At 38.7% G+C, this 27372-nt stretch overlaps 1 protein-coding gene across 1 annotated transcript in view; it reads left to right on the top strand.

The window, feature by feature from the left end:
* Positions 1–27372, top strand: part of LOC126162657 (cryptochrome-1) — a 78859-nt gene that overhangs the window by 18284 nt on the left and 33203 nt on the right. Inside the window, exons 4-9 of the mRNA XM_049919297.1 lie at positions 19899–20169; positions 20994–21122; positions 21200–21379; positions 21501–21641; positions 21826–21977; positions 26649–26836. Coding sequence (XP_049775254.1) covers positions 19899–20169; positions 20994–21122; positions 21200–21379; positions 21501–21641; positions 21826–21977; positions 26649–26836 — 1061 coding nt within the window. The remainder of the gene's footprint in view (positions 1–19898; positions 20170–20993; positions 21123–21199; positions 21380–21500; positions 21642–21825; positions 21978–26648; positions 26837–27372) is intronic.

Genomic DNA, 27372 nt, shown 5'->3' on the forward strand with positions numbered 1-27372 from the left:
AAAGGAGTTTTGCTATTTGGGGAGCAAAATAACTGATGATGGTCAAAGTAGAGAGGATATAAAATGTAGACTGGCAATGGCAAGGAAAGCGTTTCTGAAGAAGAGAAATTTGTTAACATCAAGTATAGATTTAAGGTCAGGAAGTTGTTTCTGAATGTATTTGTATGGAGTGTAGCCATGTATGGAAGTGAAATATGGACGAAAAATAGTTTGGACAAGAAGAGAATAGAAGCTTTCAAAATGTGGTGCTACAGAAGAATGCTGAAGATTAGATGAGTAGATCACATAACTAATGAGGAGGTATTGAATAGGATTGGGGAGAATAGAAGTTTGTGGCACAGCTTGACTAGAAGAAGGGATCGATTGGTAGGACATGTTCTGAGGCATCAAGGGATCACCAATTTAGCATTGGAGGGCAGCGTGGAGGGTAAAAATCGTAGAGGGAGACCAAGAGATGAATACACCAAGCAGATTCAAAAGGATGTAGGTTGCAGTAGGTACTGGGAGATGAAGAAGCTTGCACAGGATAGAGTAGCATGGAGAGCAGCATCAAACCAGTCTCAGGACTGAAGACCACAACAACAAACAACAACAGCCACCTCATTGCAGGATACATGAGTGAATTTGAATTCTACTGATTTATGCTGCATTATATTGGGATGTATGTGTGGAGGAGCAAGTTTGTCAATTTTGTTAGAATTTATGAAATACCTGTTAAATTCTTTGCATACCGTATTTACTCGAATCTAAGCCGCACTTTTTTTCCGATTTTTGTAATCCAAAAAACCGCCTGCGGCTTAGAATCGAGTGCAAAGCAAGCGGAAGTTCTGAAAAATGTTGGTAGGTGCCGCCACAACTAACTTCTGCCGTTGAATATATGTAGCGCTACACGGGCATCCTTTGTAGTCACAAAGATAAATACTGGCGCCAAAACCTCTGCGTCAGTAAATAAAATTAAAAAAAAATTGGAAGACGAGCTTTTTTTCTTCGCCCGAGTTTCGACCACTGCATTTTCATACATTATCCAACGAAGTAAATACAAATTCCGTATTGTTCATCTTCGAATGTAGCAGAATTTCAATGTACTACGAAAATCCGACTGGCAAGACTGGGATTTTTGTCAATATGGCCAACTCTACGTTCTGAATTTTTTCCTACCTGTGAGAAGAGACGGTTGCTAATAGGAACCTGATGAAATGTGAATCACATGCAGTATTCTCTTCACCATAAGAATAATACGAATATAAACATTTTGCCATGTATTCTTTCGTGTTTGCTTCTATCTCATTTAAATCCTGTCTGCCTAATAAACTACGAAACTAGAGTGAGACAACAGCAAACGCGGAAGAATATACGTATCGTGTCATGTTTATATTCGTATTACTCTTATGCCTAATAGTGATATAGTCAGAAATGAAGCACGGCAACTGACTAGATTTTTAAATCTAAGATGACTAATTTCTGTGCAGAATATGATGTACTAAAGAAGCGGCTGCAAAGATTTTCAAACGGAGAATAATTTTCGCCAAACTCTCGTTCAAAACATGTTCTATCATACGCAGTCTATTATTTGGTTCTTGTTGATCATTATTAAAGAAAGCAGCAGTGTAAGTAACAACAAATAGCAGTCTCTTGCCATTGTTTCGCTAATGAGACGATTCCTCTCTTTTTTTAATTGTAGGCGGCGGTAGCGCGCTTAAAAGCAAGCCATGCCGCGAGCAGCGACAGGCCGTAAACACGCACTATCAGAATGCGACAAACAATGCATGACACAGTATAGTAATGCATTTTCAGCTTAGAGTGACTGACGTAAACACCTATAACATAGAAAACGGCACTTATCAGATCAAAGCAAAATAAGCAATCGATTCAAACCAGACGAAGCACGTGAAAAAGGAAGGGTATCCGTATAAATACGGACGGAGCGCCTGACGCATAGCAATGGCTACATGGTAAAGCTTAACTGCTAAGCTTACGACTCGAACCAAACTACTGTAGCTGTATCGTCATTCGTTCGACCTAAATTGTGTCTCATATTACAATGGATCAACTTTGTTTCGATTTGGAGGTGCGGCCTAAAACTTTTCTCTCCCCTTGAATTTCGATTCTCAAATTTCAGGTGCGGCTTAGATTTGGGATTTTTTTTTTCCTTTATTTCAAGTCTCATTTTTCAGGTGCGGCTTAGATTCGAGTGCGGCTTAGATTCGAGTAAATACGGTATATGTCTGGAGTTTGTAATCATTTCCCCATCTATTGCTAATTTATGATTAAAACTTTTTGTTTTTTCTGCACCGGTTTCCCTCCTGACAGTTTGTCATACAGCTTTTGATTTATTTGTGGCATCTGATATGTATTTACTGTTTGCCATTTGTTGTGCCTGTTCAACTACTCTACCAAATATTCTTTTGTATTTGTTTACATAGATGACAAACTCTGCATCATGGTTGTTCTTTGCTTGCATGTGCAGTTTCCTCTTTCTAATACTAGAGATCCTGATGCTTTCAGTTATCCATGAGTTCTTTTTACAGTTTTTGTCACATGCTGTTATGAAGGGGAAGTATTCATTGAAAACACTCATGAATTCTGATATGAAAGCATTGTAGTTTGTGTTTACTGAGTACTGCTTGCTGCAAGACCAGGATGTTTCATTTAGTCTCGAGACAAATGTATTCACATCGTGTTGGCTGAAGTTCCTGACTCGTTTCACTGTTACAGTTTTATCTAAATTTGGCAATGAGATAAAAAGGGCTGAATAGTCAGATATACCTAAATCTAAGATGACTTTTCTGTAGCACCATAGCTGATGCTGCTCACTATATTATGTATACATGTTGCAGAAAATGCTGTTATTCAAGTGTAATCACTAAAGTTTAATGTTAAGCCATTTGTAGATAACATGTCCTTCAGATAAATGGCAAATTTGTCATAAGCTCTTACATTTATGTTGAAGTCAGCACAAATTATGACCTTTTTACATAACTTTTCTACCTGCAATCTATACAACAATGTGTCAAGTTTGTCTAAAAATGCACATGTAGTGGAATAGTCAGGGATATGATATATACTAATAATTAATGTGCCGTATTCCAGAAGTTCAATGCAGCAGCTTTCAAATAATAGTTCCTCGTTCAAGCAATTTAAAGTCTGCCTGACTTCAAAGCTTAGTGAGTCTTCTACTAGAATGCACGATCCTCCAAAACTGTTTTTTCTACAAAAACTCACTGCCAAATTGTAACCTGAAAGTGAGTTTGTTTATATTTTCACTTTTAAGCCAGTGCTCATTTAAGCATATAACTTTTACAGAACTTGTGTTCTTCAGAAATACTTCTAGTCCATACAATTTGTTCATCATTCCTACTGATAGAATGCCTATGTTAAGATGCATTATGAAATTATTACGTTTTAAATCAAAGAGAGAATCATTTAATTGGTCATCGAATGTGGCACTTGAGTGGGTCTTTAATTCTAAGTTGCATTTCGTTATTTTGTTCCTCGTGGACCAAATTCCATGGGAATTGGTCCACTCTGTTGGTTTCCATGTGAAGGATCACCCAGCACAATAACAGACTTATTTTTACTTTCGTTGACAAGAGAGATCTCTTCAAGAGCATTGCTAACATCCTTTTACCGTGCTTGTTGAGATGCATTCCATGGTATGTGAAACAGTTTCTTTCAGAGTTACTAATGTCTATCACCTTAACATTCACAAACTTGGCGCAGAAGTTTTTCAGCTTTAAATTAGTAAGTCTGATTTCTTTGTTTATGTACGACCAGTCTGGTAAGTCATACCTTAGTGGCAATGTTGTTATGATAATTTATACCATCATCTTCAAAGTAGTTCCCTTACTCTTGTACTCAACGCTTCCAGCCTTTCTCCATGGTTGGAAGCAGTGGTGGAAGTCTGTTGACTGAATCGTGTTCAAAATTAGTTGTGATTACACATGAATCTTTTTTTATGTAGTCAAAACTTCCAGTTCATTTTTCAGGATGAGGAAGAAATCACAAAGGGCTACAATAGATGAGTAGGGTGCATGGTGAGCAGATGTCAGGAATTCCCTCACAATGAGTGAGGCATGTGAATAGGTGCATTGTCATGATTCAGCAACCAGTTTTTGTTCTGGCATCTCTCACCTGTTTGCACCTAACATCTTCCCTCAGTCTCTTTGAAACATCGCAGTAGAACTTCCCTGTGACTTTCTGACCACATGAAAGAAGTTCCTTACAGAAAGTCCTTGAATGTCAAAAAGATCATTAGCATTGACTTGATGATACTGCAAACTTAATATACTTTTTTGGGCGGTGGTGAGTATGATGCCATCTACAGCAGTGATTGCTGTTTTATTTCAGGGTCATAACCATTTCATGCACTTTCGTGATTGTTTCTGGAGTTGTCATGTTGACAGCCATCCCAAATGTTTGTCATCCTCCACAGACTTCTGGCCATCTATAAATTGCTTAAATCGCTCAGTTCTTACTTGGTTCAAGAGGATTCCCTGAGGATGAGACGCATTTCAGCTGAAGTTTTGTGGAGTTAAAAACAAAACTTCACAGATATCCTTTGTTCCTTCAAGTCAGTCATTTCGAAATTCACAGACAACATTCACACCAGTGCACTCACAAAGATGCCATGAGGCAGACTGGCAGTTGAAAGACACAAATAGAGGTGTGTAGTTATGAAAGACTGTACTGCTGATTGTGTGGGTGTAATACTCAAATTCTCAGGAATTTTGGTCAGTACTTTGTATGTGTAATATAGGATTCTTCCCTCTTTTGAATATCTGTATTCCTGCTGTGCATGGGGTGCTGTCCTTGCTAAGTGTTTTTTTTTTGTCGTGACTGTGCGCTCTTGTAATGTTTTTGGTTCCTAGCTGGATGAGGAGAGGGTCGTATGATACGTAGGTGGCCAATTTCCTCTCACTACAAAACAAAATGCGTGCATTGTTAAAATACACTTTATTACAGAAACCAATTGAGTACTTAACTTCAATGGTGTCCAGTCTTGAAGTTCTGTGGTTAACAGCAATCAAATGACATGTACTAATTCATGAATGTTGTCCGTGTCCATATCACAACTTTATACAATGACTAACATTCCCCCACAGGCAGCCAAGGTGCGAGGCAACAACTATCACTGTGGAAGACTAGAGCACAGTGAAAAGTATTGAGATGCGATGCGAACTGAGTCCTGATGCAATGTACTGAGGTTGAGAGATGAGAGATGAAGCCAGCTTGTTCGGTGGTGGTGGTCTATATGCATCTTGCCCAGGGGGTGTTATCAGCGCGTAGCCTGGGGGTGTGTATTGGTCTTCTCTTGTCATAAGCGTGCCTAGTTTAGCACCTCCTATACAATGTTTCCTGGTGCCGACTGGTGTGCTGGCAGAGGTGAACGCCAGGACAATATTCACGTTTTTTTCTGTGAGGGCATCTTATGCCATAAAAATTTCTAACTATTCATTAATATTTCTGTCTGGCCATTTTCTTGGCGCATACAGAAATATCTCTCTAGGAGTGCTTAGTAATTTATTGGTGTTTTATGTACTTGATCACTCCCCATGTTTAATGATAGATCTGTTCTTACCTCAATTAGGGAATGACTGCTTGATGCTTAAAAAAATACTGATGGATGTGTTGATGCAGGATGTTGTGATACTGAAGTTTTTGTGACACTCATCTTTTCCTATAAAAGACTGGCTGCCCCATGTGTAATGATAGGAATTTCGCCATGGATGTTCCAAGCTCAAATCACTATATTCTGCTTAATCAGCTCTACCAATTTCCTCTTCAAAATCTTTCATTGTAAAGACCATGCCTCGTGAAACCACATTTGCCATTAATGCCTCAAGGCATCACTATAGTGCAAAGTCAGCAATATCAAGACTGCTAAAACTTCATCTTTCTGTCTTTATTTCCATGCCAGAAGGTCATCAACATTTTACACTTTTTCATCCCAATACTAAGCTACATCAGTGGCACTCTCACTTGCTCCCATAGATCTTCAAGACCACACTGAACTGAAGAAACAGACCACTCTAATATATACTTGTGTCTCATGTGCTCATAGCTGATTTATCATTCTCCATGTCTTCCATAAAAGTTTCATGCCCATAGAATCATCCTCTTGAAATGAGTACCAGCTTGCAAGTTCTATGCAAAGCATCTCAAATCTGGAAACCAAAGGTCCCGCATTGAGACCAAAAATCTTTTCAGTGTCACACTGTATACAGCAAAAAATGTGACTGGCCTTGTGTCATGCTGGTACTCAACATTGATTCTGAAATGGCTTTTAACAGGAAAGGGTTGATCACTGTCACTGATCAATCAATGATTAGTGCAGAAAAGAGAAGGGCATCCCAAGTGCTTCCAGATTCATGAGAGACACTGAAGCCCTGGTATTGACCTGAAAATGAAATGGGTATTGCTGAGTTTGCAGTATGATATACCGTATTTACTCGAATGTAAGCCGCACTCGAATCTAAGCCGCACCTGAAAAATGAGACTCGAAATAAAGGAAAAAAAATTATCCCAAATCTAAGCCGCACCTGAAATTTGAGACTCGAAATTCAAGGGGAGAGAGAAGTTTTAGGCCGCACCTCCAAATCGAAACAAAGTTGGTCCATTGTAATATGAGACACAATTTAGGTTGAATGAATGACGATACAGCTACAGTAGTTTGGTTTGAGTCGAAAGCTTAGCAGTTAAGCTTTACCAGGTAGCCATTGCTATGCGTCAGGCGCTCCGTCCGTATTTATACGGATACCTTCCTTTTTCACGTGCTTCGTCTGGTTTGAATCGATTGCTTATTTTGCTTTGATCTGATAAGTGCCGTTTTCTATGTTATAGGTGTTTACGTCAGTCACTCCAAGCTGAAAACGCATTACTATACTGTGTCATGCTTTGTTTGTCGCATTCTGATAGTGCGTGTTTACGGCCTGTCGCTGCTCGCGGCATGGCTTGCTTTTGTGCGCGCTACCGCCGCCTACAATTAAAAAAAAGAGAGGAATCGTCTCATTAGTGAAACAATGGCAAGAGACTGCTATTTGTTGTTACTTACACTGCTGCTTTCTTTGATAATGATCAACAAGAACCAAATAATAGACTGCGTATGATAGAACATGTTTTGAACGAGAGTTTGGCGAAAATTTTTCTCCGTTTGAAAATCTTTGCGGCCGCTTCTTTAGTACATCAAATTCTGCACAGAAATTAGTCATCTTAGATTTAAAAATCTAGTCAGTTGCCGTGCTTCATTTCTGACTATATCACTATTAGGCATAAGAGTAATACGAATATAAACATGACACGATATGTATATTCTGCCGCGTTTGCTGTTGTCTCACTCTAGTTTCGTAGTTTATTTGGCAGACAGGATTTAAATGAGATAGAAGCAAACACGAAAGAATACATGGCAAAATGTTTATATTCGTATTATTCTTATGGTGAAGAGAATACTGCATGTGATTCACATTTCATCAGGTTCCTATTAGCAACCATCTCTTCTCACAGGTAGGAAAAAATTCAGAACGTAGAGTTGGCCGTATTGACAAAAATCCCAGTATTACCAGTCGGATTTTCGTAGTACATTGAAATTCGAAGATGAAAAATACGGAATTTGTATTTACTTCGTTGGATAATGTATGAAAATGCAGTGGTCGAAACTCGGGCGGAGAAAAAAAGCTCGTCTTCCAATTTTTTTTTTTTTAAATTTTATTTATTGACGCAGAGGTTTTGGCGCCAGTATTTATCTTTGTGTCTACAAAGGATGCCTGTGTAGCGCTACATATATTCGACGGCAGAAGTTAGTTGTGGCGGCACCTATCAACATTTTTCAGAACTTCAGCGTGCTTTGCAGTCGATTCTAAGCCGCAGGTGGTTTTTTGGATTACAAAAACCGGAAAAAAAGTGTGGCTTAGATTCGAGTAAATACGGTAGATTTTGCTGGTAACACTGAGATCTCGGCTGTGCACCAGCGTGACACTATAAATCTCAATAAACTCCAAGTCTATGGACAGGCCAGTTGGGGAGCGACGACAGACAGCTGCCATATGACCACGTTTACAGCAAGCTGTGCATCATACTTGCCGGTGCAGACAGTGACTACAGGAGTGTGTTTGGAAACGAATGAAGATACAAGGGGAAACTGCATTGAGAAGAGCCACAGTCCAATTTTGAATAGTGTGAATGAGTAAAAAATGATGACTGTGTTGGTGAACAACACATGTACTGTGGAACCGAGTGCATCACCACTATGTCCGTCATATCCTGAAACTGTTTGGTTGCAGCTTGGACACTTTGAACAGCTGAGCAATAGCCAGGACCTCCTTGACTGTGGGAGCTTGTAAACACAGTGCCTCCCACTGCACCTCTCTCTGTATAAAAATATAATTTATTTGGCAAGGGACAGGGTATGATGAAAGTATCATACTAAGCAGTGCTTGTTGATTGGGAAAGTTTTTTCTTTCTTTATACAAACACCATGCAGGACATGACAATAGGTACTGCTTTCAATCTTCTGCTACATGAACTCAAAATAATTAGTCTTGAATGTTCTCTTCCTATGAATGATAATTACCACTTTTCTCTCGTAGTACAACAATGCTGATGATGATGCGGTGGTCATCTTCTTGAGGATTATTTCTGTGCATCCGAAGATTTGTTGCATTGGCTCATGATGCACATCGAGGGAACAGGTGTACTTGAAGCTTGTAGAAATAAAATACTTTTCTTTCATGAGCTATAATAATAATAATAATAATAATAACTGATAATAAATAAATAAATAAATAAATAATTAAAAGGAAATCTACTAAATGAAAAATAAAATGAACCTAAATATTTCACACACACACACACACACACACACACATACACACACACACCACTTTCTTAGTTTCTATAATGAAAATTATTTTTTGTCCGAAAATGCACATGATATTATCGACTATGTAAAATAAATCACTTCACTCCTTAGTTAAATCTACTCTTTTTTACCTTTTTTATTGTTTGAAGTGAAGGTTGGTAGACTCCTGATGTGCTGAAAAACATTTAATTTGGGTTTCTATAATCTCAGGGAAATTACTAGCTGTCTTCTTGCCTTGCAAGAAAATTCAGAATAGTTTAATTTAATTTCATGGGTATCGCATTGGCAACGTAAGAAAAAATGTAGTAAAGCAAAATCTGTAACATTTATAAATTCGGGATTGTTGATCGTTACTATGAAATGAAAACAGAAATGCTAAATTAAACAATTATTATTTAACGAAAGAAGCTTTTTATACAGACATCTGACATCTCATGCAATAATCTCACAGTTTTGGACATAACAAAGAATTTTTGCCGTATTCCAGCGAAATCCATAGAAATTACAATAATCTTAGCCCGACTGTGGAGCGAAAGAAAAAAGTATTCATAGTAAAGTCATATCAGTAATCACAATTGGCAATAATAATGGCACAATTAAACAAATTCCTAACAGGAATACAATTTCAGTTCATTTGGACAAAATGGAAGAAAATAAGAGTCTGATAGTGTAAAATGCTGTTGGAAAGGCGCGTGACTAAAGAAGAGAAAGAAAAGCCGATCTCGCATTCTTATATAGAACAAAATACAGATGATGATGCGACGCCGCTCTCATTAACCTGGGCATACATACTCGCTGACGTGGAGCGCAGTTCATTGACTCAGTGGTTAAATTATATCTTTAACTCTTGATATATTGATAGGAAATTTAGGAAATTACATTGTGGGCAGGGCACAATATTACACTATCCACTTCTTAGTTGTTAGACACATAGAAACAAAAATACGTCTATACAACACGGCAGACAAGAACAGAAGAGTTATATAACAAGCATTAAAACAAGAGAGGTACTGTAAAAAATCTGAAGTTGCATCGTTTTTAATTTTTCCTCCACCCTCTCAGATTATATTAATGTGTCATACTATGAATTAATATATCTTTGGTGCATTCAACTAGTGCCTGTATGAATTAATATGCCTCATTTGTCTACGTAGATAAACCTTATAGGTACCTACACAACTGCCCCCTACTGTGTACTGACATTGTCCATTATCACTGGACGACAGTATACAGTGGTGGTGCAATACAACATCTTCAATTTTTTTTTTATCTTTAAACACTTTAAATTATGATTTTTGCCCTGAATGGGTATGAAAGAACTTAAGTGGTGGCTAAAATTTTAATTTCTTCTTTTCCAAGGACATGTCAGTGTTATAATATGTACATTAATGCTTACAGATAATTTATAACAATTTGAAAGTCAAAGTTTTTGCTTCACTTATTGGAGTATAACTGTTGCCTTCTACCGGCAGGGTTAAGCACATGCATGTCACAGGGTGTACACCATGCGCACTTTGTGTGTTCATTGGTCCTGCAGCTACAGATAGGCTGTCTGAGTTTGTGATATCAGGCTGTCTGAGTTTGTGATATCATTTCAGTTTTTACCACAAAGTTTGCTGGGGAAGTGTTTATCATGTTGTTTCAAAGTAGTGCACTGTGGCGCATGTATACTGTTCGGCCACGATAATTTGACGATTGTGCTTTTGCTGCTGGAAGCAGAGAAAATCAACACCATTTAAAAGATATTAATTTATCTCCGAGTACTGCCAACATCGAGCTGCCCTAGATGCGATGTATTATGAAAGGCTTGTGTTTACTAACAAGTAACTTTTGTAAGCACTTGGTGAGATGTTTACATTAGAACAAAATCTTACTCACGTTATTCATTCAAGTAACTGGGGCAAGTTTATTTCAGGAAATTTCTGCAAGTACTTGCTGCAGAAGTGTTGTTGTTCTTTAAAACCAGAGCAGTCTTCGCTGTTGTTGCATTGTTATTAATGAATAAAAATTGACGAAAAACAAAAATAAAAAAATAGAAAAAATGTTAGAGTAGTGTATATTGATGTTACCAAGAAACACTATTCAATTAAGTAAAACCAGACAACTCTACTTAGATTAAAAACTTCGAGGATGTCACATGCAAATTTCAAACATCTTGTCTGCTGTATAATCAGATATTCAATAACAGGAGACAAAAATGTGGCGCCATATCTCACCAATAGTTTTAATTACTCTTTGATTTTTGCGAGCAGTATTTACTGCTTTTATTATAAATGTGATGCATTTAGGATTACAGTAACATTTTAAAAAATCGGCTAAAATTTAAAGACATCTATACTGCCATTCTACTTTCCCTTCTGATGAAACAAATTGATTGGTAAACTCATTTTGCGCTTCCTTGATTGGTGGTTCCAATGGTAAGTTTGTTTTGACCCATCTGTCTTTGTGCCATTCTCGTTTTCGACACTGACTTTTTCATATCAGTACTGAACACACACAACGTCTGTAAGTTTAAGAAAAACTGCCACAAAATGACAAATTCGGCAAGTACTTGCAGCAAGATGCAAGAAACTTGAATGAATTTTCACTCTAGAGCAAAGTGTGTGTTTATCTGAAACGTCTTGACAAATTAAATTGTGTGCCAGGCTGGAACTCAAACATGGGAACCCAGTCTGGCATACAGTTTTAGTTTGGCAAAAATTTTAATGCAAGAAATTGTTTTCACTAACTTGCGAATTTCTTGAAGTTACCAACCGAAATTGCTGAACATCGGTGGTGGGGGCCAGGGGGAGGGGGGGTGTTTGCAGGTACGATGGTTCCTATATTCCACACATGCATATTATTGTATGGATAAAGCGCCATACCACAGCAGGAAGTTTGACAGACTGCCTAACAATTATGGTTTTAGGATTATCATGTTAGAGTGGTTGCAAGACAAGCAAATAAACTGCAACAGTTCAATGAAGAAGACTGAGCTGTTGTCTTTAAAGGAAACAAACTAGCAATGAAAGTGTACATTGTGGATAAAATCACTGATAGCAGAGGCCACAAAATATTCCGTTTACTGCACTACAACTGCGATCTAATAGAATTGACATGGGCCAAAATAAAAGACAATTTCAAGGAACGGTTCACTGGTGACATGTCGAAGGAATGACTGCAGAATATTGTTAATGCAGCTTTCCATTCAGTTACTGCACAGGACTGGCAAGGTTACTGCAGGAAGGTGGAACAAGTGGAGCAAGAGTATTGGACATGGGATGGAATAAAGGAAATGGCCATTGATTAATACCGTGCCCTCAAGCTATGACAAAGATGATCTTGAGTCAAATACAGATGACAGTGACCTATAGTGAACATCATTTTGACAATTTCTTTCAGGCACAGTTAATCACACTTTGTAAACATTACTGCTGTGCTGTATTTAACAGATGCAGTGCGCAAACAGTTTCATAAATCATGTTTTTGACTTTTGATTCATAGTGTTGTAAGTTATATGTTCATCTACTTTCATTTTTCATTATTTGTGATAAATAAATAATACATAAGTTGTAGATAAAACTCTTGAGCATGAATATGTCAACAAATTACGAGTGTCTTTTAAGCACGCAGTATTTCTGTGAGTGCCGTCTCCGATTTCGTGTTAAGTATGAAACATGGATAGTGGTGCCAGTACTGCTGCAAGCAGCCGAAACTGGCTTCCCCTCCCCGCTCTTCCCCCATTGGCAGCCATAATGTGGGGGCAGCCTGACAGCCACTGCACCAATCGTCAACTTGTCGTGGACAAACAGTTCTTGGATTATCAATGCTGCAATGAGTAGGCTCATCATTTATGGCCCAGGGCAGTGGTTCACCATCGTAATTCACATATTTCAGTGATCAAACCCATCTTGTGCCTTTAGCACCGCATTGACACTTGATTGAGGTCAAGGTAAGTTTACAGTGCTTTCTATGTTATTCTGAACCCTCTACCGAATGTTGAAATGTTTTGCTTTTGGTAACCACTCACACTTGTTTTTCACTTTGACACACAGGTCCGCTAGTTTGTTGCATTTGTTAAGTGTTCGTATAACTTCACAGTCCTTTTTTGAGATGCCATCTTTCAACATAGCCCTGGTCTTACAATGTAATACATAGAAATTAATTTTATAATACCTCATTATTGTATTAAACTAGGTATTTACATCTATGTGTGTGTGTTAGTTACATTTCTTTCTGTAAGGGCACCACTACTACTATACTCATTCCTTTATACCCTCTTGATCCCATGGGCCTTTTCAGCACTACATTAGAATTTTATAACGTTTTACAACTTTTTGCTCAAGGTTGATACCTTTTATTTTATATGTTCATTACAAGCAGTTGGTATTTTAAAGTTTCATATTCACATAGTTTTGCTTTACATAAGACATTTGTCATCCCAATTTAAGTTTCATCTGTCAATATTAACAGGACAACATGTTTACATAAGTTTCGCATGATGAGCATAAACCTCCATTCATGCATCCTATTGACACGAGCATAAACCCCCATTCACGCATCCGATTGACACGAGCATCTGTCTGGGCGCTAATGACCATTGTAGTTGTGCGCCCTAAAAACCACAAAAAAAAAAAAAAAAAAAAAAACGAGCATCTGTCATTCCAGATACTGAAGAGAAGAAAATTTCATGGCATATAAATCACAGTAAGCCAACATAGCTACACTTACCCATGCCTCTTTAAGTCTACTAGGTGTCTACTAGTCTACAGGAATGGTTATATAGAAAGGAAGAAGCATTCATTTTACTCTGTTACGACAGTCCTTCGTATATCTATAAGAGAACTACTGACAAGGGAACCTCCCCATCGCACCCCCCCCCCCCCCAGATTTAGTTATAAGTTGGCACAGTGGATAGGCCTTGAAAAACTGAACATGGATCAACCTAGAAAACAGGAAGAAGTTGTGTGGAACTATGAAAAAAATAAGCAAAATATACAAACTGAGCAGTCTATGTGCAACATAGGCAACACAAAGACACAAGGAGATCAGGAGTGCCATGGTCCCGTAGTTAGCGTGAGCAGCTGTGGGATGGGAGGTCCTTGGTTCGAGTCTCTCTCGAGTGAAAAGTTTAATTTCTTTATTTTCGCAGTTATGATCGGTCCATTCGTTCATTGACGTCTCTTTTCACTGTAATAAGTTTAGTGTCTGTGTTTTGCGACCGCACCACAAAACCGTGCGATTAGTAGACGAAAGGACGTGCCTCTCCAATGGGAACCGAAAACATTTGATCGCAAGGTCATAGGTCAACCGATTCCTTCACAGGAAAACATGTCTGATATATTCTGTACAACACTGGTGACGGCATGAGCGTCACATGACAGGAATATGTTTTCGACCCACCTAACTTGTACACTTGGCGAATGGGTAAAAAGATTCTTCTACCTTGCCCAATTTAGGTTTCCTTGTGGATGTGATAATCACTCCCAAAAAAATGATGAAAACATAAGAGTTTGTCACATAAACTGCAACAAATGAATGCAACAGTTTCACAGTCGCACAGTTTTCCCTGTGCTCTGTCAAAATATATGTTTTTAACGTTTTCAAATTTTTCCGTGTGTAGACTGTCAAATCCTTCATATGTCAAACAAATCTGAACATGTCCTGGAATTTTGGAGAGCGAAATTGATTATTTGTGAGTGCCTGAACTTTGATAATTGTCTGAAAATAAAAAATTAAACTTATAACTCAAGGGAAGACTTGAACCAAGGACCTCTCCTTCCGCAGCTGCTCACGCTAACCACGAGACTACTGCGCTCCTGAACTCAGACTATCCTTGATGTTGCCTATCTTCAGCATGAACTACTCAGTTTGTATATTTTGCTTATTTTTTCGTAGTTCCACACAACTTCTTCCTGTTTTCTCGATTGATCTGTGTTCAGTTTTTCAAGGCCTATCCACTGTGCCAACTTATAACTGAATCTGAGGGGGGTGTGATGGGGAGGTTCCCTTGTGAGTACATTCTTTGTTAACATACAATCGTTTTTGTGTTAACTCACTTATTTAGTGTTTCCTACTTATTGGTAATTCTGACAATACAGTACCATATTATACTACTCATCAGCACAACTGTTTGAAAATGCCTGCACTGATCGTTGTTCAGTGTTTGTGACTTATATCTTTTTCACTACATGATGTGTATAAATGTATCGCTGCGAAGATTGTGTTAGTGAATAGCTGTAAGGCAATGTTTGGGTTGCTTGTGATTATGTGCAGATGCACCATAAACACACATGCGTGATACTCTTATCAGCACCTTATAGTACGTGGTTTGACCCCTTGTGGATTGATAGTATGAGACTTCAATTTAACTTTTATAATGTCTGACACTGTATATTTTCCATACACATACATTCACACACATATTTTTATACTTATAATTATTTATACACACACCAAAAAAAGTTTAGCATCATCTCGATTCCGAGAGTTCTGGAACTTGTACAGAAAATTGGAAGAGAGATCAATGTAAACATCATTTCTGCACTTTTTATTGCTCATGAAAACCACACGTTGGTTGTTGCCAGTGAGACCTTCAGGGAGGCGGTGGTCCAGATTGCTGTACATGAGTACCCAGTAGCACATCCTGTTGCATTGATGCATGCCTGTATTCATTGTGACATACTATCCACAAGTTCATCAAGGCACTGTCGGTCCAGATTGTTCCACTCATCAACAGCGATTCAGCATAGATCCCTCAGATTGGTTGGTGGGTTACGTCGTCCATAAACAGCCCTTTTCAATCTATCCCAGGCATATTCGATAGGGTTCATGTCTGGAGAACATGCTGGCCACTCTAGTCGAGTGATGTCATTATCCTGAAGGAAGTCATTCACAAGGTGTGCACGATGGGGACACGAATTGTCGTCCATGAAGACAAATGCCTCGCCAATATGCTGTTGATATGGTTGCACTATTGGTTGGAGGATGGCATTCACATATCATACGGCTGTTATGGAGCCTTCCATGACCACCAGCGGCCTACGTCAGCCCCACATAATGCCACCCCAAAACAGCAGGGAACCTCCACCTTGCTGCACTCACTGGACAGTATGTCTAAGGCATTCAGCCTGACCGGGTTGCCTCCAAACACATCTCCGACGATTGTCTGGTTCAAGGCATATGTGACACTCATTGGTGAAGAGAACGTGATGCCAATCCTGAGTGGTCCATTTGGCATGTTGTTGGGCCCATCTGTACTGCATTGCATGGTGTCATGGTTGCAAAGATGAACCTTGCCATGGATGTTGGGAGTGAAGTTGATCATGCAGACTATTATGCACAGTTTGAGTTGTAACATGACATCCTGTGGCTGCACGAAAAGCATTATTCAACATGGTGGCGATGCTGTCAGGGTTCCTCCGAGACATAATCCATAGGTAGTGGTCATCCACTGCAGTAGTAGCCCTTGGGTGGCCTGAGCAAGGCATGTCATCAACAGTTCCTGTCTCTCTGTATCTCCTCCATGTCTGAACAACATTGCTTTGGTTCACTCCGAGACACCTGGACACTTCCCTTGTTGAGAGCCCTTCCATGCACAAAGTGATAATGCGGATGTGATCAAACCACGGTATTGACTGTCTAGGCATGGTTGAACTACACACAACACGAGCCGTGTATCTCATTCCTGGTGGAATGACTGGAAGTGATTGGCTGACGGACTCCCTCCATCTAGTAGGTGTTGCTCATACTTGGTTGTTTACATCTTTGGGCGGGTTTAGTGGCTTCTCTGAACAGGCAAAGGAACTGTGTCTGTGATAGAATATTGACAGCCAACATCTATCTTCAGGAGTTCTGGGAACTGGGGTAATGAAAAACTTTTTTTGATGTGTGTATTATGGTGCAACCCTTTTGCTGTGGTACCTAACGCGAAACGATTGTGTTCCTCATTTATCCCAGGACACGTTCATGCAACATTCGCTGAAAGGAAACTTAATAGTAACTTAAAACTAGGCATGTAGTTGCTCGATGGCTACTAATGCATCACTTTTTCAATATACACATATTCATTTTCCATCTGTACACAGCTGTATTCATCAGTCAACTCATGTTACAAGAGTGCAAATGTTTATAGTGTAGCTGTCATTTCGATTTACCTTTTGCATCTGAAAATAAAAGTGTTGTCATCTCTTCTTCGGTAACGCTACAGGCCTTGGTGAGCCTTGGCTTCTTCAATGATCTTCGTCCACATCTCTTGGTTGTTTGCTGCTCTTTTCCACCCCTGGTGCCCCTTACTAGTGAGATCTACTATTGCGTCATCAATCCTTCTTCTTCTAGGTCTCCCTTTTCACCTTGCTGAATGGATCACAACTTTTATCATTTTCTTTGGAATTCTATCATCTACCATTCTCTCTACATGTTCTGTCCATCGCATTTTCACAAATTTTATTAGTACTTTGTATTAACACTTTAATAAAGGCGTGAAGCAAGGCGATAGTCTCTCCACTGTCCTGTTCAATACAGCTCTGCATAGTGTAGTAAATAAAATCAACAAAAGAGGCACCATATTTATGAAAACTTGCCAGATATGTGCATACACTGGTGACATTGCTATAGTTGGAAGAAATATCAATACACTACAAGAAATATACTGGACAGTGGGAACAGAAGCCTTAAAAATTGGCCTCATAGTAAATGAAAACAAAACAAAATATATGATAATGTCACAATCTGAGGCCAGAAGAACCCCTAAACATCAATGGGAAATGCTTCAAATGAATGCCCTCTTTCAGCTAATTGGGAGCTCTAATAACAAATAACAGATTGGAAAGGCTATAAGGGAAAGAATACAAGCAGGAAACAGAGCTTACTTTGCAAACATGCAACTTTTCAGAAATCAGTTTGTTACAAGAAAACAAAACTGCTAATATAAAACTCCTTAGTCGACCAGTTATCACATATGGGTCAGAGGTATGGATTTTGACAGAACATGACAAAAATGCACTAAAAATGTTTGAGTGGAAAATACTACACAAAATCTATGGTCCGATAATGGAGGAAGAAGGCTGGAGAATATGCTGCAATGCTGAATTGCAAGTGTTAATACAAGTGTTGTCATATGCGGGGCACAATCTCATTATATTTTGTAGCTTATTCAAAACTTACATCCTTCATTGTACGTAGATATAATCCTATAGTGTTTAGTGTAGCTTGTATGTAGTAACTTGTTAATGTTTAAATACTGTACGTAGTAATACACTGTGTAGATATTTTTTCGTAGATAGATTTTTTATTTTGTCCACTGTAAATATTCCTTAGATCAATTATTCTCTCCTTTTAGTTTCAGGTTTGTAGTGTAGACTATTCAGTTCTATAGTAGTTAACTTATATTGTAAAATTTCTGAAGTACAATGGGGTTGATGTTCATTTGCTAAGCTGCTTCAGTCTGTCGGCTATGCAGTGTGTTGGATTATGCTGTGCTGTGCGCATGCATAGCAGCTGTTGACATTTAAGCTAGCCCCACTGTGTGTGCTTAGTCTCTCCCTCTCTTCATTACCTCATGTGTTTTGTGTCTCAGGCTTATTACTACAGTGTGTTTAGAGAGTGCAAAGATTATTTGGGTTTGGCGATGGAAGTGTTTTCAGAGCTTTCTATGGCTCATGGACATTTAATTGAAATCTTAAATAACTAAAACTTACGTTCTATTCAACTAACAAACATGAAATAAGTATATGAATATCTTTCCTTAATACTAAGCATAAAATTGCGATGTACAGGTTCAAATGAACTATGTCATTATGTGTATATGTATATGACTTCTTGGTTTTTTAACCTATGCTAACTTTGCCTAGTGCACAAATTCCCACAAATCCTTATGTGGCTAGAGTCCTTTGTCCTTTCCACCATTCACGTAGAGTCATAGAGCAACCTATAAGCACCTGGATGTAAGATTTTAGATATGACAAATGGCCCTGTATACAAAGCTGCCATTTGTGGTTTAATTCCCATTCTTTGTGGATTTTTGGTATTTTCTTAGGAGTACCTGTTGACCTGCATGGAACTGAACAGTGCGTCCTGATTTCTTATCATATGATCTCTTTCTTTGCTTTGCCTTTTTCTCAAGATTGACCAACACCTGGCGCATTTTATCCTCAAGTGGAATTTCTTTTCTAGGAATTTTAGGCAGTAGTATTTCCCAGTCATCTACCAATCTTCTTTCCAAACATTAATTCAATTGGTGTAAAGCCAGTAGAGGTATGGAGAAGATTGTTGATGATTTGTTGGAATGGCTTAACATACTTGATCCATTTTGTATGTTTTTGAGAGGTGTAGGTGCAGGTGAATCTATTGAATTCTTTAAATATTTCTCTATCGGGCTTCCCTGTAGGTGGAATTGAGACGTGTTTTGTTTTGTTAGTGTTAATGATTCCTTTCTGTCGTTACTTACAAAATATGATGCATTATCAGTTAATATTTCTAGCTCTCTTCCCACAAGATATAGTCTTTTGTGATTCTTCTAATGATGACACTTGCAGTCACCAACTGCACAACATGAAGTTTGATGTATTTGGGGGGGGGGGGGGAGGGAAAGAATGTAATACAAAGCAACAATATATTTTATACCCCATTTCCGTTGTGGACAGGGTCTAGCTGCATCCAAAGATTCTATTTCTAAATGTCTTTTTGGCAATGTTGGGTGCAGCTCAGTTAATTTTTTTTTATTATTACAGGAATGTCTACAGTACCACTCCCTTCAGTTTAAATGTTCTGAATAACTAGATTTCAGAATCTTTATTTTGCTGAGGAAAATCCACCCATAATCCAATTGTTCAGCAATGTTTGCTCTAGTTTTCAGGAAAAAAATCCAGAAGCAATGTTTCTCATGACAATAATTTAGATTTAGGTAGATAATTAATTCACAACAAATGCCAGGTAACAATGAGTTAAGAAAATATATAGTTGATTTATGTGTTAGTCATTACTAGAGAGAAATGACCATCCTTTTATTTCTTCTGTTCCAGTTTTGTTGTTGTAAATATCAGTGTTTTTTATTCCTTTTCTGCAGTATTGTACAGAAAAATATGGGGAAACCACCTCTAACATATCAGAAGTTGCTGTCATTGGTTGACATCATTGGGCCACCTGAGAAACCAGTGAACTCGCCATCTAAATTGTCTGAGAGAATAACTTTAAATTCTGTGAAGATTGATGATCATAATCATTGTGTGCCAACCCTTATTGAGCTTGGAGTGAATGAGAAACTATTAAAACCAACAATTTTTCCTGGTGGAGAATCTGCTGCTCTTGATCGACTCAATTTAAAGATGAAAAATAAGGTATGCTACTTTATTATGTTAACTTGAACATATCTTAAGTACATTTTCAAGAACATTTAATCAAGTCAACAATAATCATGTGAAATAGTAGTTTGACTATTACAAATAGAGTCCACCAGAATAACATTATAGCTAATACTATAATACAGAGTAGCCAGTAGCTTACTATATCACTCACAGTGCGCAACCCTCACTGCTACCCCTGGCAGCGACCTCTGAGGGAGAAGACACAGGTGGTGCTTACTCTGAAGTGCATTTGTGTAAAATGCTGAGACAGGATAAGGCTTGATGGGAGATGTGGAGATATTTGAGTTGCCATGGGACTGAATGGTCCACTGGGGGCGGAGAAGCAGGTGGCTGCTGAAAGGGATGGTTGTGACGAAGTTGGTTTAAGTGGTACAGCAGAAGTCCGTAGTCAGAGCCCACAATACACAAACTCAAACAGTGGCAGGTGGAGATCATTGTGCGGATCCAGGTTAGATGTGGCACAAACTGACGGGCACAATTAGGAACATAGTGTAGTTTAGACAATACCATCAGCACTGGTCTGGAGTATGTTTCAAGCAATTATTACATTAGGAGACTCTCAAACAGCACAAGTTTTTTGTTATAAAATCATCTAATATTCATGTGTTATGTCTGGCATTATTCCTGAATTTGACCGTAACTGTAAGCTGTATTGCTGCTTTATGTTGTAGAGATAGCTCCTTGAACCAAAATCCGTTTTGACAGAGATCCTACAAATTAACTGACTTGAATGTTACAGCAAGCAAAATCTCTATTTTTTTAATATATAAACTATAGTTTCATTTTTCATTATTTAGGAGTGGGTACGCAAGTTTGAAAAGCCAAACACCTCTCCCAATAGCTTGGAACCCAGCACAACCGTTCTTAGCCCATATTTGAAATTTGGTTGCCTTTCTGCACGGACATTTTATTACAAGTTAAAAGAGGTAAGAGAAATTGCTCATAGAATCATTTTAATAAAATTACATGTAAATAATTATGTGAATACTAGCACTGTTACTAGGTTATTGGCACATGTCCACACACGAAACCTCCTGTGTCACTGTTGGGACAACTTTTATGGCGAGAATTTTACTATGTTGTGGCTGCAGAGACTCCAAATTTTGATAAAATGGTTGGAAATCCTATATGTTGTCAAGTACCATGGAATAAAAATGAAGAACATCTTGCAGCATGGGCAGAGGTTTGCACCTGTAATTGGAATAATAATTTATGAACACCAGTTTTAAATGCTGCATATTGTAAAGCATTAATTATTTCATTCTTAAATTACTTGTCATTAAAAATATTATTATATTCACTAGGGTAGAACAGGATACCCATTCATTGATGCAATAATGATTCAGTTACGCACTGAAGGGTGGATTCATCACCTAAGTCGTCATGCTGTAGCATGTTTCCTAACACGCGGAGACCTTTGGATTTCATGGGAAGATGGACAGAAGGTATGTTTTACATGTTTATTTTTTTTACATGGTTAAAATTTCTTAATGCAAAGCATTTATGATGTGTTCTTAAATGAATTGTCATAAAATTATTATTATTATATTACCAGGTTAGAACAGGGTGTCCAATTAACATGGTTATGTTTTAATGTTTTCATTAACATTGTCTCGTATATGTTTTAAGGTGTTTGAAGAATTACTTTTGGATGCTGACTGGGCACTAAATGCTGGTAACTGGATGTGGTTATCAGCTTCTGCATTTTTTCATCAGTTCTTCAGGGTTTATAGCCCTGTCGCATTTGGCAAGAAAACTGACAAACTTGGAGAATACATAAAGTAACTTTTATTTTAATTTATTGAATTGCATCATAATAAATGTAAAGCCAAGTTACAATGAAATGATTTGAGAGATTACTGTGAGGGCTGGGGAAAGTTTTGCTTAATACCTGTGAAGGTACTGGAGCAACTTGGGCAGTGCCAACAGAAACATGAAAACTATAAATTAATTTTTATTGTATAAATCTCAGTGGATGTCTGAAGCATTTCATATGTCAGATGAAGGGTTAGATACAAGTGGCAAAAATTTAAAATCATATTAGTGCATCTAGTTAATATCTGTCAATAATACTGTTCCTGAGCAGGTCAGACAAACATAGAAATGAAAAGAGTTGAATATCCGGTTTTCAGAATTAAAAACAAATCTCTTTAACCTGGATACAGAGCTGGGAACAATAAAGGGAAGAATATATGCAGAGGAGTGAAGGAAAGCAAAAGTAACTCCAAACATTGAGATACAAGAGTTACTTGTTTTACTTCAGAGCAGACACAGTGGTCATGTGTGTGTGAGTTGCATTTGTGTGTGTGTGTGTGTGTGTGTGTGTGTGTATTGCCTAATTTGGAAGGAGGTCTTTTGGCCAAAAGCTTACTTGTTTGACAGTCTTTTTTGTTGTGCCAACCTGTAATTCAGCACTTCCGCTATATGGTGAGTAGGAATCCATCCTTCTCATAATATTCTCACTATTCCAGCCTGGATTTCCATTGTTAAGTATTGTAACATTTACTCTTTGCTTTAATTTTGAGCATAAATTTTGCAGTAAACTACAAAATTCCTGACCAAAATTACAGAATACATAATTGAAGAATGTAATTGATAAAAAAATATTGATACTGCTAGTGAATTAAAACAAATATCAGTTCAGCTTTCCAATAATATTATCTAAACACTGAATTGATATAAGAATAATGTTGATTCAGAAAAATGCATAGACTTTTTGGATGTGTTGCAGGCTAATGTTTCCTACTAACAATCCATTAAAATTATTTGACTTTTAAAAATTTTCGTGTATGGTTGTTTCCTAATATTTATTGGTACAAAATTAAGAATCTGTTTGTTTTATAAAGATAACCCTCCTCATTATTCAAAGCAGATTTTGTGAGATTCTTGCTCGGTTTCATAAATTTGCATTCTTTATTGGCACATCAGATAGTAGAGGGATAATAAAGTGAGGTAGGGGTAGGCTGCTAAGAAAATAGGGGAATTTGTAACAAAAAAGGAGTGTAAACAAGTTAAAGTAACCTTAAAAAGGCAGAATGGGATGTGTAACAAGATATCTGGAGAAGTGTGAGGAGATTAAGTATGGGCAGAGGCAATTAAATATGCTAATGACAGAACTAATGTTGGAAGGAACATCGGATATATTAACCACTTTTATATTTCATCTATTTTCATAGTTGGCAAATCAATGTGAAGTGCATGGTAGACAATACTTCTCATTGTATTGTGTATTAGGGTTTCTCCCCATTCCATTTCTTTTCAAGAGTGGGAAGAATCATTGCTTAAAGTAATAAGGAATTGAGAACAGTAGGGCCATATGAATGCACAATGGAAATGGAAATGCTGTGTGGCTAGGGCCTCCCGTCAGGTAGACCATTCGCCTGGTGCAAGTCTTTCGAGTTGACGCCACTTCGTTGACTTGTGTGTTGATGGGGATGAAATGATGATGATAAGGACAACACAACACCCAGTCCCTGAGTGGAGAAAATCTCCAACCCAGCCGGGAATCGAACCCAGGCCGTTAGGTATGACATTCCGTTGCATTGACCACTCAGCTACCAGGGGCAGACAATGCACAATGATATTACATAAGTTACGATGGCAACATAATACACATTCTAGAGAAGCAGGAATGATTTTAGGATACTGTTCATCATTTCACGACATTAAAAAAAGGCACCTAAAGCTTGGAAGAGGATGGGGCTTATTTTACTCTACATGGTATTCATTACAAAGTAAATTCTTTCTCATGACGGGTTAATAGGATTGTGACTAGTATTAGGAAAATAGAAAGAAATGGCATGTGCAATTACACTCCTGGAAATTGAAATAAGAACACCGTGAATTCAGTGTCCCAGGAAGGGGAAACTTTATTGACACATTCCTGGGGTCAGATACATCACATGATCACACTGACAGAACCACAGGCACATAGACACAGGCAACAGAGCATGCACAATGTCGGCACTAGTACAGTGTATATCCACCTTTCGCAGCAATGCAGGCTGCTGTTCTCCCATGGAGACGATCGTAGAGATGCTGGATGTACACCTGTGGAACGGCTTGCCATGCCATTTCCACCTGGCACCTCAGTTGGACCAGCGTTCGTGCTGGACGTGCAGACCGCGTGAGACGACGCTTCATCCAGTCCCAAACATGCTCAGTGGGGGACAGATCCGGAGACCTCGCTGGCCAGGGTAGTTGACTTACACCTTCTAGAGCACGTTGGGTGGCACGGGATACATGCGGACGTGCATTGTCCTGTTGGAACAGCAAGTTCCCTTGCCGGTCTAGGAACGGTAGAACGATGGGTTCGATGACGGTTTGGATGTACCGTGCACTATTCAGTGTCCCCTCGACGATCACCAGTGGTGTACGGCGAGTGTAGGAGATCGCTCCCCACACCATGATGCCGGGTGTTGGCCCTGTATGCCTCGGTCGTATGCAGTCCTGATTGTGGCGCTCACCTGCACGGCGCCAAACACGCATACGACCATCATTGGCACCAAGGCAGAAGCGACTCTCATCGCTGAAGACGACACGTCTCCATTCGTCCCTCCATTCACGCCTGTCGCGACACCACTGGAGGCGGGCTGCACGATGTTGGGGCGTGAGCGGAAGACGGCCTAACGGTGTGCGGGACCGTAGCCCAGCTTCATGGAGACGGTTGCGAATGGTCCTCGCCGATACCCCAGGAGCTACAGTGTCCCTAATTTGCTGGGAAGTGGCGGTGCGGTCCACTACGGCACTGCGTAGGATCCTACGGTCTTGGCGTGCATCCGTGCGTCGCTGCGGTCCGGTCCCAGGTCGACGGGCACGTGCACCTTCCGCCGACCACTGGCGACAACATCGATGTACTGTGGAGACCTCACGCCCCACGTGTTGAGCAATTCGGCGGTACGTCCACCCGGCCTCCCGCATGCCCACTATACGCCCTCGCTCAAAGTCCGTCAACTGCACGTACGGTTCACGTCCACGCTGTCGCGGCATGCTACCAGTGTTAAAGACTGCGATGGAGCTCCGTATGCCACGGCAAACTGGCTGACACTGACGGCGGCGGTGCACAAATGCTGCGCAGCTAGCGCCATTCGACGGCCAACACCGCGGTTCCTGGTGTGTCCGCTGTGCCGTGCGTGTGATCATTGCTTGTACAGCCCTCTCGCAGTGTCCGGAGCAAGTATGGTGGGTCTGACACACCGGTGTCAATGTGTTCTTTTTTCCATTTCCAGGAGTGTAGTATGTAGGCCAGGATGTCCAAAAGTTAGGGTTTTTGCATTAGCAGTGAAAATGAGCACAGGCTTGAATGTAATGTTTGAAAATTGGTTGAAGCAACAGAGGGAAAATGTATTTTTTGTGTGGGGATTCATATATTGTTCCCATTTGGTAATTTATCATGCTTTAGTTGTAGTTTCATACTGAACATAATTTTTCTATCAGAAAAAACCAAAAGTCTCTCAAACAAAATATATAAGCTGCTTGTCTTCTCTGCTATCCCTTACATGTTTATGCATATATATTTTATAATATCTAGTTTTTAATAATGATGCCTTATGAATCCAGAAGTTTAATCTTAGCCATTTCGTCTTGGCACTGTCCAATTTGCCATTGTTCATGCAGCTTGTAAATACCTGATTTGTATTACTTGAGTATGACATACTGCTTTTTGTATAATTTTCCTTATGTAAGAGGAAACAGTGTGAAATATAAATTGTTACAACAGAAAAAAAACTGTCACAGTAGTGAATATTGAAACTAGTTTATTAAAACTGTAATTATGTGCTCTTTAACCAACAAATGATAATACTGAATGTTGAAAAATACGTGAATGTTTGATTCGAAACTACAGACCATGTAAGATTTTAAATATTAAATAATGTAGGAAAAGACAGATTACTACTTAATGTGAAGTAGACACATCAAGTTGCAGACAAGCATAATTAAAAGACACTCATATAAACCTTTCGGGCACACCTCCCGCACACACGACTCCCAACTCCAGCATCTCAGGCCAAAATGCTGGAGTTGGCGTTCGTGTGCGCGTAAGGTGTGCTTGCTGCGTGTGTGTGAATGGTGTGTGTGTCTCTCTATTACTGACGAAAACTGTGGCCAAAAGCTTTATGCGAGTTTCTTTTAATTGTGCCTATTTGCAACTTGACATGTCTTCTTTACAGTAAGTTGCAATCTGTCTTTTCCTATATTGTTGATATTCCTACCTAGATTTACATTGTTTTTTTAAATATTAAATAAAATATTTATGGTCACCATTTAGACATTTTCTGTGCCATATTTTTATGTGTATTTTTCTTATAGTACCTGACAGTTACTGAGGTAAAGTTTCGTTGGCTTGACATCCTACAAAGTGTATAATTTATCAGTAATTTATGCAAATTAAGTGCTGTATTACTGGAGGCTGTCACTGAATAAGAATTTTTAAGTAAATCTTTATCTTGCAGGAAATATGTCCCAGTTTTGCGTAAATACCCTCCAGAATATATATATGAACCATGGAAAGCACCACTCTCTGTGCAGAAACAAGCTGGTTGTGTTGTTGGAGAAGATTATCCAAAAAGAATTGTGATACATGAAGATGTTTACAAAATTAACATAAGCAAAATGTCTGAGGCATACAAAAGGTGGAAAGGTGGGTGAACTTAGTGTAGTGAATACATTTTTATCACCATCATCCTTGTTATTATTATCATTAAGAGTGCTTGCAAAAGAGATAAGAATGTCATTACCTGTTAAGAAAATTACTATGAGAGGGAAGACTCGCTCGGCTGTTATTATGTGGAAACTTATAAACAACTCCTATAGTTTACCAGAATATTTAGGTTTGGGGAGGAAAGTTCTTGTTAACACTTACGTTCATATTAAACAGTTGTTAATGTTTCAGTTAGTACTAGCCATACATATACAGTTTTTCATACAGTCACCCAAACTAGTCTGCAGTGGTTAGTTCTGTCTGTTAATATTGAACTTGATGCTTCCTGCATCCCTGAAAGGCCTCCTTCTTGATGTAATTTAAAGAACATGATGTTGAATGAGTAAACATTGATCATGGGATACAAGGAAATATTTTTGAATGTCCCCCCCCCCCCCCCCCTCCCTTATGGACCAATTACTTTAGCACTCCAATAACTTTTTCATATAAAAACATTTAAAAATATGTCAACCATT

The sequence above is a fragment of the Schistocerca cancellata genome, chromosome 2 (genome assembly GCF_023864275.1).
Source record: "Schistocerca cancellata isolate TAMUIC-IGC-003103 chromosome 2, iqSchCanc2.1, whole genome shotgun sequence".
Classification (NCBI taxonomy): domain Eukaryota; kingdom Metazoa; phylum Arthropoda; class Insecta; order Orthoptera; family Acrididae; genus Schistocerca; species Schistocerca cancellata.